The sequence below is a fragment of the Oncorhynchus mykiss genome, chromosome 9 (assembly GCF_013265735.2).
Source record: "Oncorhynchus mykiss isolate Arlee chromosome 9, USDA_OmykA_1.1, whole genome shotgun sequence".
Lineage (NCBI taxonomy): Eukaryota > Metazoa > Chordata > Actinopteri > Salmoniformes > Salmonidae > Oncorhynchus > Oncorhynchus mykiss.
The window spans coordinates 39225059-39237662 of record NC_048573.1 but is presented as its reverse complement, the minus strand read 5'-3'; the positions used below and the strand labels follow the sequence as shown (position 1 = coordinate 39237662).

The window sequence follows — 12604 nt, the reverse complement described above, 5'->3', positions numbered from 1 at the left end:
ACAATAACCCAACCACCCCCCCATCAGAGACAACTCTCACCTCCTCCCACTCTCTCACCTCTGGGCCCCTAGTTCACGCAGACCCTCAGTCTCCAGACGTCATTTGTACGCATATGATAAGTGGCCCTATTCTTTATCATCTAGTCCAGTGCTTTACCCTCTAACCCAAGATCTCATTCTCTTCCCTCTGGCCAAGCTATTTTGGAACTTTGAAACATACTGTTACTACAATGAAACACAACACACACACAATGTAATGTTTAAATAGAAATTTGTATTTACATCAATATTAACATCAAGAAACAAGTAAGAAAAAAATGCAACAGTAATTTACATCCTGAAATTATGACCGTATACCCCCCCCCCCCCACCAAGTGTTATTTTATTCCCCCATCTTTCCACTTAATCAAAGGGTAGATACATCAAGAGGAATCTTCTTTTTTTTTTTAAGCAAAAGCACGGAAAACAGTTATTTTGAATATTCAGTAGGCAAATATTTTTTAATATACTTCATCAAGACTGAAACAAAAAAAAAATCACTCTAGGCTACTCCATGATGTAATGAAGTTTCCATCAAACAGCTTAAAGATACTCTCCGTTGTGTTAAAAGATAAGATAGCATTGAAGCCATTGTAAATAGTTTTAGAGTCCATGGGATAGTCTCTTATCGTCAGACGTTCTACCTCAGGTTAGTGCCACTAAAATAGCTTCTTTTCTGAGTGGTCAATCTCATGAAACAACTGTTTCCCGCACCACAACTTTGAACTGGCCATACATTATAAGAGATAAAAAAAATCAAGAAAATAAAACAACAATTACAAACAAGATTAAAATCACTTCAGCAGAATCAGACCCATGTTAGCTCTATGTGGTGTATGAATGGGAATACACACACACACACACACACACAAAGAAAAACAGATTACATGTAGGTTGTGCAGCAGAGAAATACACACGCCAGTAGAGTACTTGCACCATCTACAACCGGTTTCTAAGCACTGCAGAATGACAAAACAAAAATCTTTGGATTGAGCATGTCTTAAAAGATTTTCTCACAAAGCTTCACAGAAAATACTACAATGTAAATGCAATATCAAGGTTCAACATAAAACCATGTAAAATGTCCCAAAATAACCTTCAAACCAGACAGAGAGAGAGGGAAATCCAAATAACCCTCTAGTTTACAGCCTTCCTCAACATGAGCTGACTCTTCCTATTGACAAAGCGAAGCCACAAATATAACTAACCGCAGTGTTACTGCCCACATACAGTAAAAAACCGACCACCACAAACCAGCATCTGTGCCCAACGGAAGGGGAGAAAACTAGAGAAGCAGTCTTGATATTGTAACGACTCTGGGTTGTCTATAATAGCATACCTGTGAGCACATAGTCGCTGTTAAGTAGCCTGGCCAATTATAGAGTATTGTAATGACTCTGGGTTGTCTATAATAGCATACCTGTGAGCACATAGTCGCTGTTAAGTAGCCTGGCCAATTATAGAGTATTGTAATGACTCTGGGTTGTCTATAATAGCATACCTGTGAGCACATAGTCGCTGTTAAGTAGCCTGGCCAATTATAGAGTATTGTAATGACTCTGGGTTGTCTATAATAGCATACCTGTGAGCACATAGTCGCTGTTAAGTAGCCTGGCCAATTATAGAGTATTGTAATGACTCTGGGTTGTCTATAATAGCATACCTGTGAGCACATAGTCGCTGTTAAGTAGCCTGGCCAATTATAGAGTATTGTAATGACTCTGGGTTGTCTATAATAGCATACCTGTGAGCACATAATCGCTGTTAAGTAGCCTGGCCAATTATAGAGTATTGTAATGACTCTGGGTTGTCTATAATAGCATACCTGTGAGCACATAGTCGCTGTTAAGTAGCCTGGCCAATTATAGAGTATTGTAATGACTCTGGGTTGTCTATAATAGCATACCTGTGAGCACATAGTCGCTGTTAAGTAGCCTGGCCAATTATAGAGTATGGAATTATAAGGAATGGAACTATTTTTATTTTTTTATTTAACCTTTTAAGTCAGTTAAGAAAAACTCTTATTTACAATGACGGCCTACCCCGCCAAACGCTGGGCCAACTCCCAATCACAACCGGATGTGATGCAGCCTGGATTTGAACCAGGTATTGCAGTGATGCCTTTTGCACTGAGATGCAGTGTCTTAGACCACAGTGCCACTTGGGAGCCTGAGTAGTAGAGCCATTGGAGTCATAGGGCCCTATCTAAAAAATATCAATCCACACACTGGTAAGAAACATGGACCCTCATAAGTCTAACACAATCACATAAATCCTCTTCTGGCATTGTGTGTGTTTGATTGCTCTTAAAACAAAACAAATCTATTAATAGAAAAAGACAGGATCACACAAGCATCTCTAAATATACACAATGTCTTTGAAAAAGAGAAATGTATGATTTATAGATCACAAATAAAAAAAAGTGTTTTCTGAGAGAACAAAAGTGGCAGTTGTAGCTTTCTGAGAGAAATCGAGCCAAAGTATTTCAGTATTGATCAGAGAAATAGCCCCTTGCTTTTCGCCCATGGTTAAAGTATTGAAAATAAAAGCTGTCTTGACCTACGACATAATAAGAAAATTATACTTTAAATATCTAGCCTGACAATCTGTGCAAAAACAGTATGTGACCTACAAAAGCATATATTTATATATATATATAATACATTTGAAGCGTATGTACAATTTATATTCACAGACAAAATGTTAAAAAATCCAAACAAGATGAGTAGTATCCTAATACTGCAGTACCATCGTTTTGACTTTGAGTAAATGATGCTTCACTTTGCCCTCACAGGAGAACCAAGACAAAATATTATTGCTAGAAATCTGCATAAACATACATTAAAATCAGGGATACCCTTTCTTTCACAGTGTGTGGATTACTTTAGGAATTAACTTATTCAATAACTGGCAAAAAATCGCTATCAAGTGTTCCATGAGGTAACCAAGAATGTAAATCTTACGAATTACTCCTTAAAAATACAATATACTCACCTTTTTTTAAATGATCATTTATGAATAGTTGTATAGATATTGAGGGTAATTTTGCCCTCTGAAATAGGTCAGCACATTTTAAGGATCGACTTTAATAATCAGAACCTTTGAAATCCACTAACTTTCCCATAATCAACACACTGCAGAAGAAAGTGTTCTATAAAATCTGTGCTTACTGCCTTTCAATTGGTTAACCATTTAGAATAATGATCGTCACGGTAATCCATTTCCAATCAAAATAGTCCCCATCCTCCGACACACACAAAAGCAAAACAAGATTTTCTGTTATGCATTCATTCTTGGGTAAAGGCCTCTATGACCAAGAAATATTTCCACAATCCTTTTGACGACAGCCTTTCCGTAAAGTGCAATCACAGCCAACTAGTATTTATTTCTGTCGTACCTTAACCCAGTCTCCTGCAGGACCACTGTGTATGTATACTGACTCTCAATTACTTACTTCGGAGTTGTTTCATTGACTATAGGCCTGCTCATCAGTATAGTAATTTATCTTATAGAGGTAGAAGTTGCCCATGACCACAGATCTAGGATCAGTGTCCCTAATATTAACTATTAGGGGGATGTGAAAATAGCTGACCCTGTGTCAGTGATTACAAGCAACTCCCACCTTCTCCAGCAATGGGACTACATCATGTGTATTATGTCATTCATTAAGAGTGGATTCAGAGACCGGATGGGATACACTGCATACACAGTGGTCCTTCAGGACCAGAACTAGGGAATAATTCCTCCAATGTTTCGAAGCAGAGAGAGAATTCCCATGCCCAGGGGTGAACAAAGCGTTAGTTACATCCCACGAGAGGATGTCTTCTCATGTCTGTCCATCCGTCCCCCCGTCCGTGTCTGTCAGAGCCAGATCATTATTAGTTGGGTGTCCCCCGCTTCAGTCTGTTTGGTCCAGCGAGTGGCGTGTGTCCAGTACAGTACAGACATAGAACCCAGAGAGAGGACTAATGAAACTACATCACTAAAGACTGATGGAGGAATGAAACAGTTGTGTATCTGTCAGTTTGTGTGTGTGTGTCACAGTGCGTCTCCGCTTTACATACGTGACTGTTTTTGAGTGTGTGTGTGTGTGTTGGTGGGTCATGGCGTGTCTCATGTAAGTGCATGTAGAATAGAGTGTGTCCTCGGTCTTGTTTTGTGAGACTGTCCTTGAGTTCAGAGGAACAGCACCCCCAACTGGTGGGAGTAGAATACCACTCACAGGTACATTTGGTCCGGCACACACTGAGCACTGCACTCCTCTCTCTGAAAGGGATCACATTGAGTCCGTTTCTGTTCCACCACACGCCTCGGTCTCAGGTTCAGCAATATTTCTGTAAGGAACAGAGGTAATGGGGTTAGTTGTGTAGACATCGAGTGTGTGTGTGTGTGTGTGTGTGTGTCTCTGCGTGTGTGCATAAATATTGACAACACTCACACATGCTTACTGTATGTTCATGCACACACACACATACACAATCTATAAACAGCTGTGTACCTGATCAGGCCCCATCGGCATACGTCCCATCACCATGGGGTTCATCCCCATCTGGCCCCCCATCTGGCCCATATGGCCCCCTCCTCCGTTGGCAGGCATGCCCCCATTTATCATAATGCCCCCGTATTGCCCCGGGTTACCCTGTTGGGCAAACTGCTGCTGCCCAGGGTTACCCTGTTGGGCAAACTGCTGCTGCCCAGGGTTACCCTGTTGGGCAAACTGCTGCTGGGGGTACGTACTGGAGAGACAGGGAGGGAAGGAGGTGGGTTAGTTAGTTCACTGGTTGTTCTAGGTTATTTCTCTCTCTCTGTCACACACCTGTTGCGGGCCATGCCTCCCTGCGGCCAGCCCTTCATCTCGGTACTCTGGTACATGGGTCCGCCCTGGGGATGCTGCTGCATCATGGGATTCTGAGGACCCAGGCGGCCTGACATCATAGTGTTGGGGGGGCTGCCGCCCGCAGGGCCGAACGACGGGTCACCCTGCTGGGTCATACCTGAAGGAACATGTTACATGAGCTATAGCATGGGAACACACACCACCCACACACACTTCCATGTCTCACTGCAAGTACAAAAACTCACCACTAGGGAGCAGCAACACTCTGTGGCCCTGAAGGTCAAACCAACCCAAACTCACCGTAGTTTCCCCCGTAGCCAAACTGCTGGGGGCCCGGCTGGCCCATGTTGGGGCCTCCCATGGGGGTGTCCATGCCGGCGGGGGCGGTGACGTTGGGAGGGGGGCTGAATCCCCCAGCGGCCGCCGCTGCCGCCTGCTGCTGTTGCTGCTGCATTAGCATCATCATCCTCTGTCTCCTCATCTGCATGGTCACCATCTCCCTGCTACGCTGGGCCATCATCTGGGCATTCAGGAAGCCAGGCTGGGGACAGAGAAGGAGTGTAGTGAGTGTGTGTGTGTATTTACAGTTCTGGCTGTGTGTAATGTACAAGAAGGAAAGGTTAGGCATAAGTGGCTCCCAAATACTCAACAAACTGGATGCAGTCTATCACAGTGCCATCCGTTTTGTCACCAAAGCCCCATACACTACCCACCATTGCGACCTGTACACTCGAATTGGTTGGCCCTCGCTTCATACTTGTCGCCAAACCCACTGGCTACAGGTTATCTACAAGTCTCTGCTAGGTAAAGCCCTGCCTTATCTCAGCTCACTGGTCACCATAGCAGCACCCACTCGTAGCACGCGCTCCAGCAGGTATATCTCACTGGTCATCCCCAAAGCCAACTCCTACTTTGGTCGTCTTTCCTTCCAGTTCTCTGCTGCCAATGACTGGAACGAACTGCAAAAATCTCTGAAGCTGGAGACTCATATCTCCCTCACTAGCTTTAAGCAAAAGCTGTCAGAGCAGCTCACAGATCACTGCACCTGTACATAGCCCATCTGTAAATAGCCCATCTATCTACCTACCTCATCCCCATACTGTATTTATTTATTTATTTTGCTCCTTTGCACCCCAGTATCTCTACTTGCACATTCATCTTCTGCACATCTACCATTCCAGTGTTTAATTGCTATACTGTAATTACTTCGCCACCATGGCCTATTTATTGCCTTAACTCCCGTATCTTACGTCATTTGCACTCATTGTACATAGACTTTTTGTTTTCTTTTGTTCTACTGTATTATTGACTATGTTTTGTTTATTCCATGTGTAACTCTGTGTTGTTGTATGTGTCGAATTGCTATGCTTTATCTTGGCCAGGTCGCAGTTGCAAATGAGAACTTGTTCTCAACTAGCCTACCTGGTTAAATAAAGGTGAAATAAAAAAATAAAAAATAAAAAGGTTGTGTGTATGTGGAGGAGAGGGGAGTGCCTACCTGTCCCCCCATGCCAGGCTGCATGCCCGGCCTCATGCCAGGGTTACCCGCCCCAGGGTTCTCCATCTTCATGGCCATCCCCTGCCGAGTCTGACTCATAAACTGAGGGAGGAAGGAAATAAGAACCTGTCAACATAAAGTCCTGTGTGTGTTTATCTGTATGTCTGTGTGTGTGTGTGTGTGTGTGTGTGCGTGCACATGTGTGTGTGTGTGTGTGTGAGAGTATGTGTGTGTGTGTGTGTGTGTGTGTGCGTGCACATGTGTGTGTGTGTGTGTGTGTGTGTGTGAGAGTATGTGTGTGTGTGTGTGTGTGTGTGTGTGTGTGTATGTGTGTGTGTGTCTAACCTGTTGGCCCTGTAATCTCTGTTGCAGCTGGAGCCTCATGGGTTTGGTGGCGCTCATCATCCTGGGTCTCATCATGTTGGCGCGAGGGTGACCCATACCCCCCATCCCCGCGAAGCTGCCCCCCTGGCCCATCTGGGAGAGCATGGGGCCGAAGCTCCCCTGTTGGAGCTGGCCCTGAATGGGGCTCCCCCCGTAGGCTGACTGCATGGCCATGGAGGGGGGGCCGGGGTAGCCCTGGCCGTACAGAGGCTTCTGCTCTAGCACCATGGAGGGGTCCTGGCCGGGGAAGGGCTCACCGTGCTGCTCTGGCCCCTGGCCCTGGCTGACCAAGTCGGGGATGCCCAGGGCCCGGTCGATCTCCTCCAGGGCGATGCCATCCGTGTTGTTGAGCAGAGAGTCCAGCTGGTCCAGCAGCGCTCGCTCGTCACTCTGGCCCTCGCTGGTGGTGGGCGGAGCCAGGAGCTCGTCCAGGGCGTTCCCAAACTGACGCCTGAAACACCCAGAGAACCGTTAAAAGTATGACATGACAAAACTGGCCGCCAATTGTCCTGGTATAAATCATATATTAGAACAAATCTTACTATGGAAGACCAGTTTTACCTGTTGTGGTTGCCCTCCATGCCCATCACACTGTCAGGCCAGGAGGGAGACTGGTTGGGCTGGCCCTGCTGACTGAACGGACTCATCCCCATCCCCATCTCACCAGAACATCCTGCACACACACACACACACAACACATATTAACCAGAAATTCCATCGCTCAGAATCAATTACTACAGATTACAGACACATAGACACATGCATACGCAGACAGATACACAGAGATTACATCCGACCATGTTTATTTGATGGACTAACGCATACACACGTACCCAAGTCCATCAGCTGTTGCTGCAGCATGGATCTAGTGCCAGGAACACTGTTGGACCTGCCCACCATGGGACCTCCCATCATGCCTTTGGAGTTGTAGTCCATGCCAGGGCGGATCATAGAAGGGTGACCGGCTGAGCCCACGGGGCTGGCACTGGAGCGGGGCATCCCCCAATCCCCTGACCCCCCCATGGGAGAGCGCTGGGGAACCCCCATGCCCCTGTTCATCGGCCCTGGGGAGACACAAACCACAGATTAGATTTTTCTTACAAAGCATCAACGGCACTGACTGAAACACAGACCTAGGTAGTGGAGGCGGGGGGGGGGGGGGGGGGGGGGGGCATGACAGAGGACATAAATGACAGATCCAGAAAGAGAGAGTGAAATAACTAAATTAGTTACTTGTTCCAACGCCTCGCGGACACACACCCATGGGGGGGGGGGGGGGCATGACAGAGGACATAAATGACAGATCCAGAAAGAGAGAGTGAAATAACTAAATTAGTTACTTGTTCCAACGCCTCGCGGACACACACCCATGTTCCCCGGGTATCCGTCTGGGCTGCTCAACATATTCTCCTGTTTGATGAGCATGGGACGCCTCCCCGCCCCTCCAGGACCGCCGAGGGGCTTGGCGTCCACTGACATGGCCCTCTGAAAGGGCCCTCGTTGGCCAGGGGCCATCCCCGGACTCCCTGAACACACAGAGGGACACAACAGATAGAACAGGTACATAACCGTAGCCTGGAGTCCAGACTCTCTGTGTGGAAGTTACTTTGCAGCAAGGGCTAAAACGTTTTTTTTTTTTTTTTATGTTTGTGTGTGTGCTGCTTAATGTGACCGGTCCTACCTTGTAGGTTGTCATCGAGGCAACCCTGGGCCTTGTTCCCTCCTTCATTAGCACCTCCTCCTCCTCCTCCTCCCTGCTCTGGGTAGAACTCAGAGCCAGAACCCCTCAGACCTCCCAGGATGGATTCCAGGTTCTCCAACTGGTGAAAAGATAGATACACGTGTATCAGCAACAACACAGTATCACACTCAGACGTACACAACCTACGGAGGTTCAGCACTTCTGAGCAATGAAAATGTTCACACTAAAGGCCAATGGTGCTCAATCAATATCTTACTTATCAGTACGAATACTCATGTCATTTGAATAATCTACCAGCAAGGTAACGATCTGACCCCCACACTGTGTGGTTACCTCATCAGGTGGCTCTGACTTGATCTTGCTTTCTGGATGTTCAGGGGTGGGTCCAGGGCCTCTGGATGGGGGACCGGCAGTGGCTCCTGGGGGGCCCTTTCCTTCCAGCTCCTCAGGCTTGGGCTTCACGTCCACGGGCTCTTTAGTGTCGTCCTTGTTGAGGAGGTAGTGGAGGAGCGCGTGGGTCTTCTCCTTCTTGGGGCTGTGCTGCTCCTGCTTGGGCTCAGTCACTCCTCCTGCTCCTCCTCCCCCAGCCCCCGTCTCCCCTGGGACCTCCTGGCCCCCCAGGGTCACCTTCCCAGTTGCCTCGGCTGTGATCTTGGCCACCTCGTCGGGAGTGTTGCTGTTCTGCAGCAGCTTGTGGAGGATCTTGTGCTTCTCCTGCAGCGACGCCGTGTAGTGGGCCGAGGCCAGAGCATTGGCCAAAGCAGCGCCACCTGGGCCTGACGCCGGGCCCTGAATGGTGGAGGCCGAGGAAGAGGAGGAGACTCCGGTAGAGGAAGGGCTGGTCATGCCTCCTGTGGGGTCCTTAGTGTCAGACCCTGCTGGGATGTTGCTGCTGCCTGGTGGGGGAGGTACAGATGGCAAGGCCGGACCGGTTCCCCCTAACCCCAGCTCCTCAGTGGGGGAGGTCAGCAGCTGCAGCAGCTTCTTATGGCCCTTACTGTCTGGGACTCTCCGGGTGGGTTCTGAGCTGGCCACCCCAGCCTCGCTGGCCCCCTCTCCAGGCTCCTTGCTGCCTGCCATGGCCTGGCTGTCCAGCCGGTCTCCGCAGCCCTCTGCCTGGGTGTGTGGGTGGTGGTGGTGGAGGGGGTGGTGGTGCTCGCCGGGCCCAGGTGGGCTTTTGGAGCCGTCCGGGCCTGGTTTGGCCGGCTGGCTTGGCTGGGAGGACTGAGAGGAGGAGTGGATGCTGGGGGAGCTGTCTGGTTTGTGGGCCGGGGAGGGGGAGGCGAGGGTCGAAGGGAGGGAGCTCCCGACCCCCTCGCTGATGGCCTGGAGGGCGTTGAGGGAGCTGCTGGAAAAGGAGGTGCCACCTCCTCCCACACCTCCTCCTCCATGAGGGCCTATGGGGGAGTGCATGCCTGGGAAAGAAACAAAACACACTGCTAGAAACTGTACTACAACTTCTACATATAACAAAACATCACAAAATATCTAAAACCTAAAATGGATTATCTTGTGTTTTATGAAGCACAGCAAAACTGTGCAAATGTATAGTGATTGACATACCTCCAGGAGAGAACTGACTGGCGCCCATCTTGGGGCTGCCTCGATTTCGGGGGGACATCAGGAACCCCTGCTGAGGGCCACTCATCCGGGGGCTCCCCAAGGGGCTGCTCATACCCCCAAGTCCGTACCCCCCACTGCTTTGGAAGGGGTGCTGCTGTGGGTGCTGAGGATGCTGCATGCCTGGGTGGTTCCCTGGACCCGGGTGGTTCATCTGATGACCCATCTGATTCATTTGGTTCATCTGGCCCATATGGTTCATTTGATTCATCTGATTCATCTGCATCATTCTGTTGCCCATGCCTCCACCGCCACCCCCACCCCCACCTCCATTTCCTCCGTACATTGAGCCCCCTCCCATCTGTCCCATGTGGCTCTGTTCATTCATGGGCCCATAGCCCCGGTTCATACCCCCCATCCCCATCCCTGCGCCAGGGGGCATGTTCATCTGGGCGTTGGGGTTGGGGCCCCCCATGCCCTGCTGCCTCATAGCCCCAGGCATCATGCCACCAGTCTGGGCAGAGCGATAGCCATTCTGCTCCCTGGAAGAGAGGATGAGGAGGAGAGAAGGAACAGGAGGAGAAAAGAGCATGTGAGGGAAGTGCGGTTATCATGACATCCTTGGCGCTTTATTCTTGTAAACACAGATCAAGTCTAGCAAAAGAGTCTCTTGAAGAGTCCGAAGATGGAACTGAAGGGCATAAGAAATTAAAAAATATTCACAATGAGAATGAGGCGTTCCCTAATTCATTACTGGCTGTGGCTGTCAAGCACAATAATTCAACCTTTTCCTTTTACTGAAGAATGAAGAATGAACAAACCCACTAGGAGGCCTTTAAGGCCTTCCTCACTGTCTGAAGCATCCGTATAAGCAGTCAGATCTATCTGCTAAGCCCAGAGAGGATATTGTGGATATCAGCTACCTCAACTGTGTGTGTGTGTGTGTGTGTATTCTGTCTCTTGCAAAGGCTGTTGTGCAACTTGTTTTCTACCTCATAGCAGCAGCAGGTGTGTGTGTGTACCTCTGTAGCAGGTGAGTGGAGATGAAGCCCTGGGGTTCATTGCTCATGGGGTGGCGGTACAGCTTGCTCTTGGTCTGGGCCGTGACAGGGGTGCCGTCTGACAGGGAGAAGCGGTATAAGGGGGTCTCAGCGTGACCCTGCAGGAAAGCTGGGGGGGGGGGGGGCGAGGGTGCAAATACAATGGGTTCAGATGAAGATATGGAAGTGAAATATATATCAAAGATGAGGTATAGGGTCAGTGGTCTCCTGACAAAAATGGCTCTTAGCGATGCCATTCATGTGTGTTTTAAGACAGGTGTGTGTGTTTTGGGACAGGAGGGTGTGTGTGACTCCGCATGTAACAAATGTGTGTATTGATACAGGTGTGTGTGTGGGCGTACCCTCGTGGTAGTGCCGTTTGTGGGACCAGGGCTGTCCGTCGCTGTGCTGTAGGAACATCTGGATACAGCGCCTCAGCAGGTCCTCCCAGCCAGGACGCATTGACGCACGCAGAGAGTTCTGGTCTATCTGGATCAGCTTACCTGGACGGGAGGAGAGGAGACGAGATGGACATTGTTGAACGTGGATAATACACCCCTATTAAAGGATATTGTACACATTTCTGTAAATGTAAAAGGGTATTGTACCCTTTTTCCTACACACAAGGCCCTATGAAATCAAATTATACAGCCAGGTTTGCGGCATAAGTAGCAAAAGTCAACTACGCCGCTGTCAATTATGTTGCTGTCAGTCTCACCTGTGAGCTCGTGTCGGGTGTTGAAGCTCTCTGTTCTCTCCACAGCGGTCACACGACGGGCCACACAGATCATACACGACTGCAGGTCTGAGGAGGATGGGAAATAATGACTTAACCTACACATACACAGACATACATACTGTGTGTGTCTGTGAGTGTGTGTGTGCCATATGTTTGTCGTGTGTGCGTGTGGATGTGTGTGTCAGAGTGTGTGTGTCATATGTGTGTGTGTGTGTGTGAGATTGTGTGTGTGTGGTGTGTGTCGGTGTATGCGTCGGTGTGTGCGCCCGTGTGTCTGTACCTTCCCCGTCTTCGATCATGGCCTTGGGCTGGGTCAGGGCGAAGCATTGCATGGTCTCGTAGCGCGGTCCTCCGTGCCCCTCCTCTACAGGCCCGTGGGTGTTGCCAAACTTGACCAGCATGCGGCAGTTGAAGGTGTGGCTCTTCTGCCGGGGCGCCTCCCCCCCCCAGGACACCCCATTCACTGAGGAGAGAAGACACACGCCTCAATATACATGTAGTACATTCAAATATATAGTCAATTCAAATTGACTATATATTAGAAATAATTAAAATATATATATATATATTATTAAAATAAACATGTAACTGACAAAATAATGTAACTGCTTGAGTAAATGAGGGACACAAGGTATATTGAAGTTAGGCGCTTCCACACAGTTGAGGTTCCTGAGTTAATTAAGCAATTAACATCCCATCGTGCTTAGGGTCATGTATACAAATGCTGGGCAGGCCATTATTTTGGCCCAATAGGATGACAATAGGATGACATCACAGAGTGGTCACCGAATGGTTTGATGAGCAT

At 48.5% G+C, this 12604-nt stretch overlaps 1 protein-coding gene across 4 annotated transcripts in view; it reads right to left on the bottom strand.

Moving 5' to 3' along the window:
* Window positions 1–254: 254 nt before the first annotated feature.
* The window catches only part of LOC110531165 (nuclear receptor coactivator 3), a 126054-nt gene continuing 113704 nt past the window's right edge, over window positions 255–12604 (bottom strand). For all 4 annotated transcript variants that reach the window (XM_036987940.1, XM_036987942.1, XM_036987943.1 and 1 more), the window contains 16 exons: window positions 12080–12262; window positions 11779–11865; window positions 11423–11563; window positions 11043–11190; window positions 10024–10562; window positions 8794–9875; window positions 8440–8578; window positions 8099–8284; window positions 7592–7822; window positions 7320–7431; window positions 6720–7209; window positions 6375–6476; window positions 5177–5417; window positions 4856–5033; window positions 4538–4775; window positions 255–4373 (listed from right to left, as the gene is read on the bottom strand). In XM_036987940.1, coding sequence (XP_036843835.1) covers window positions 4362–4373; window positions 4538–4775; window positions 4856–5033; window positions 5177–5417; window positions 6375–6476; window positions 6720–7209; window positions 7320–7431; window positions 7592–7822; window positions 8099–8284; window positions 8440–8578; window positions 8794–9875; window positions 10024–10562; window positions 11043–11190; window positions 11423–11563; window positions 11779–11865; window positions 12080–12262 — 4109 coding nt within the window. In that variant the 3' untranslated portion in view covers window positions 255–4361. The remainder of the gene's footprint in view (window positions 4374–4537; window positions 4776–4855; window positions 5034–5176; window positions 5418–6374; window positions 6477–6719; window positions 7210–7319; window positions 7432–7591; window positions 7823–8098; window positions 8285–8439; window positions 8579–8793; window positions 9876–10023; window positions 10563–11042; window positions 11191–11422; window positions 11564–11778; window positions 11866–12079; window positions 12263–12604) is intronic.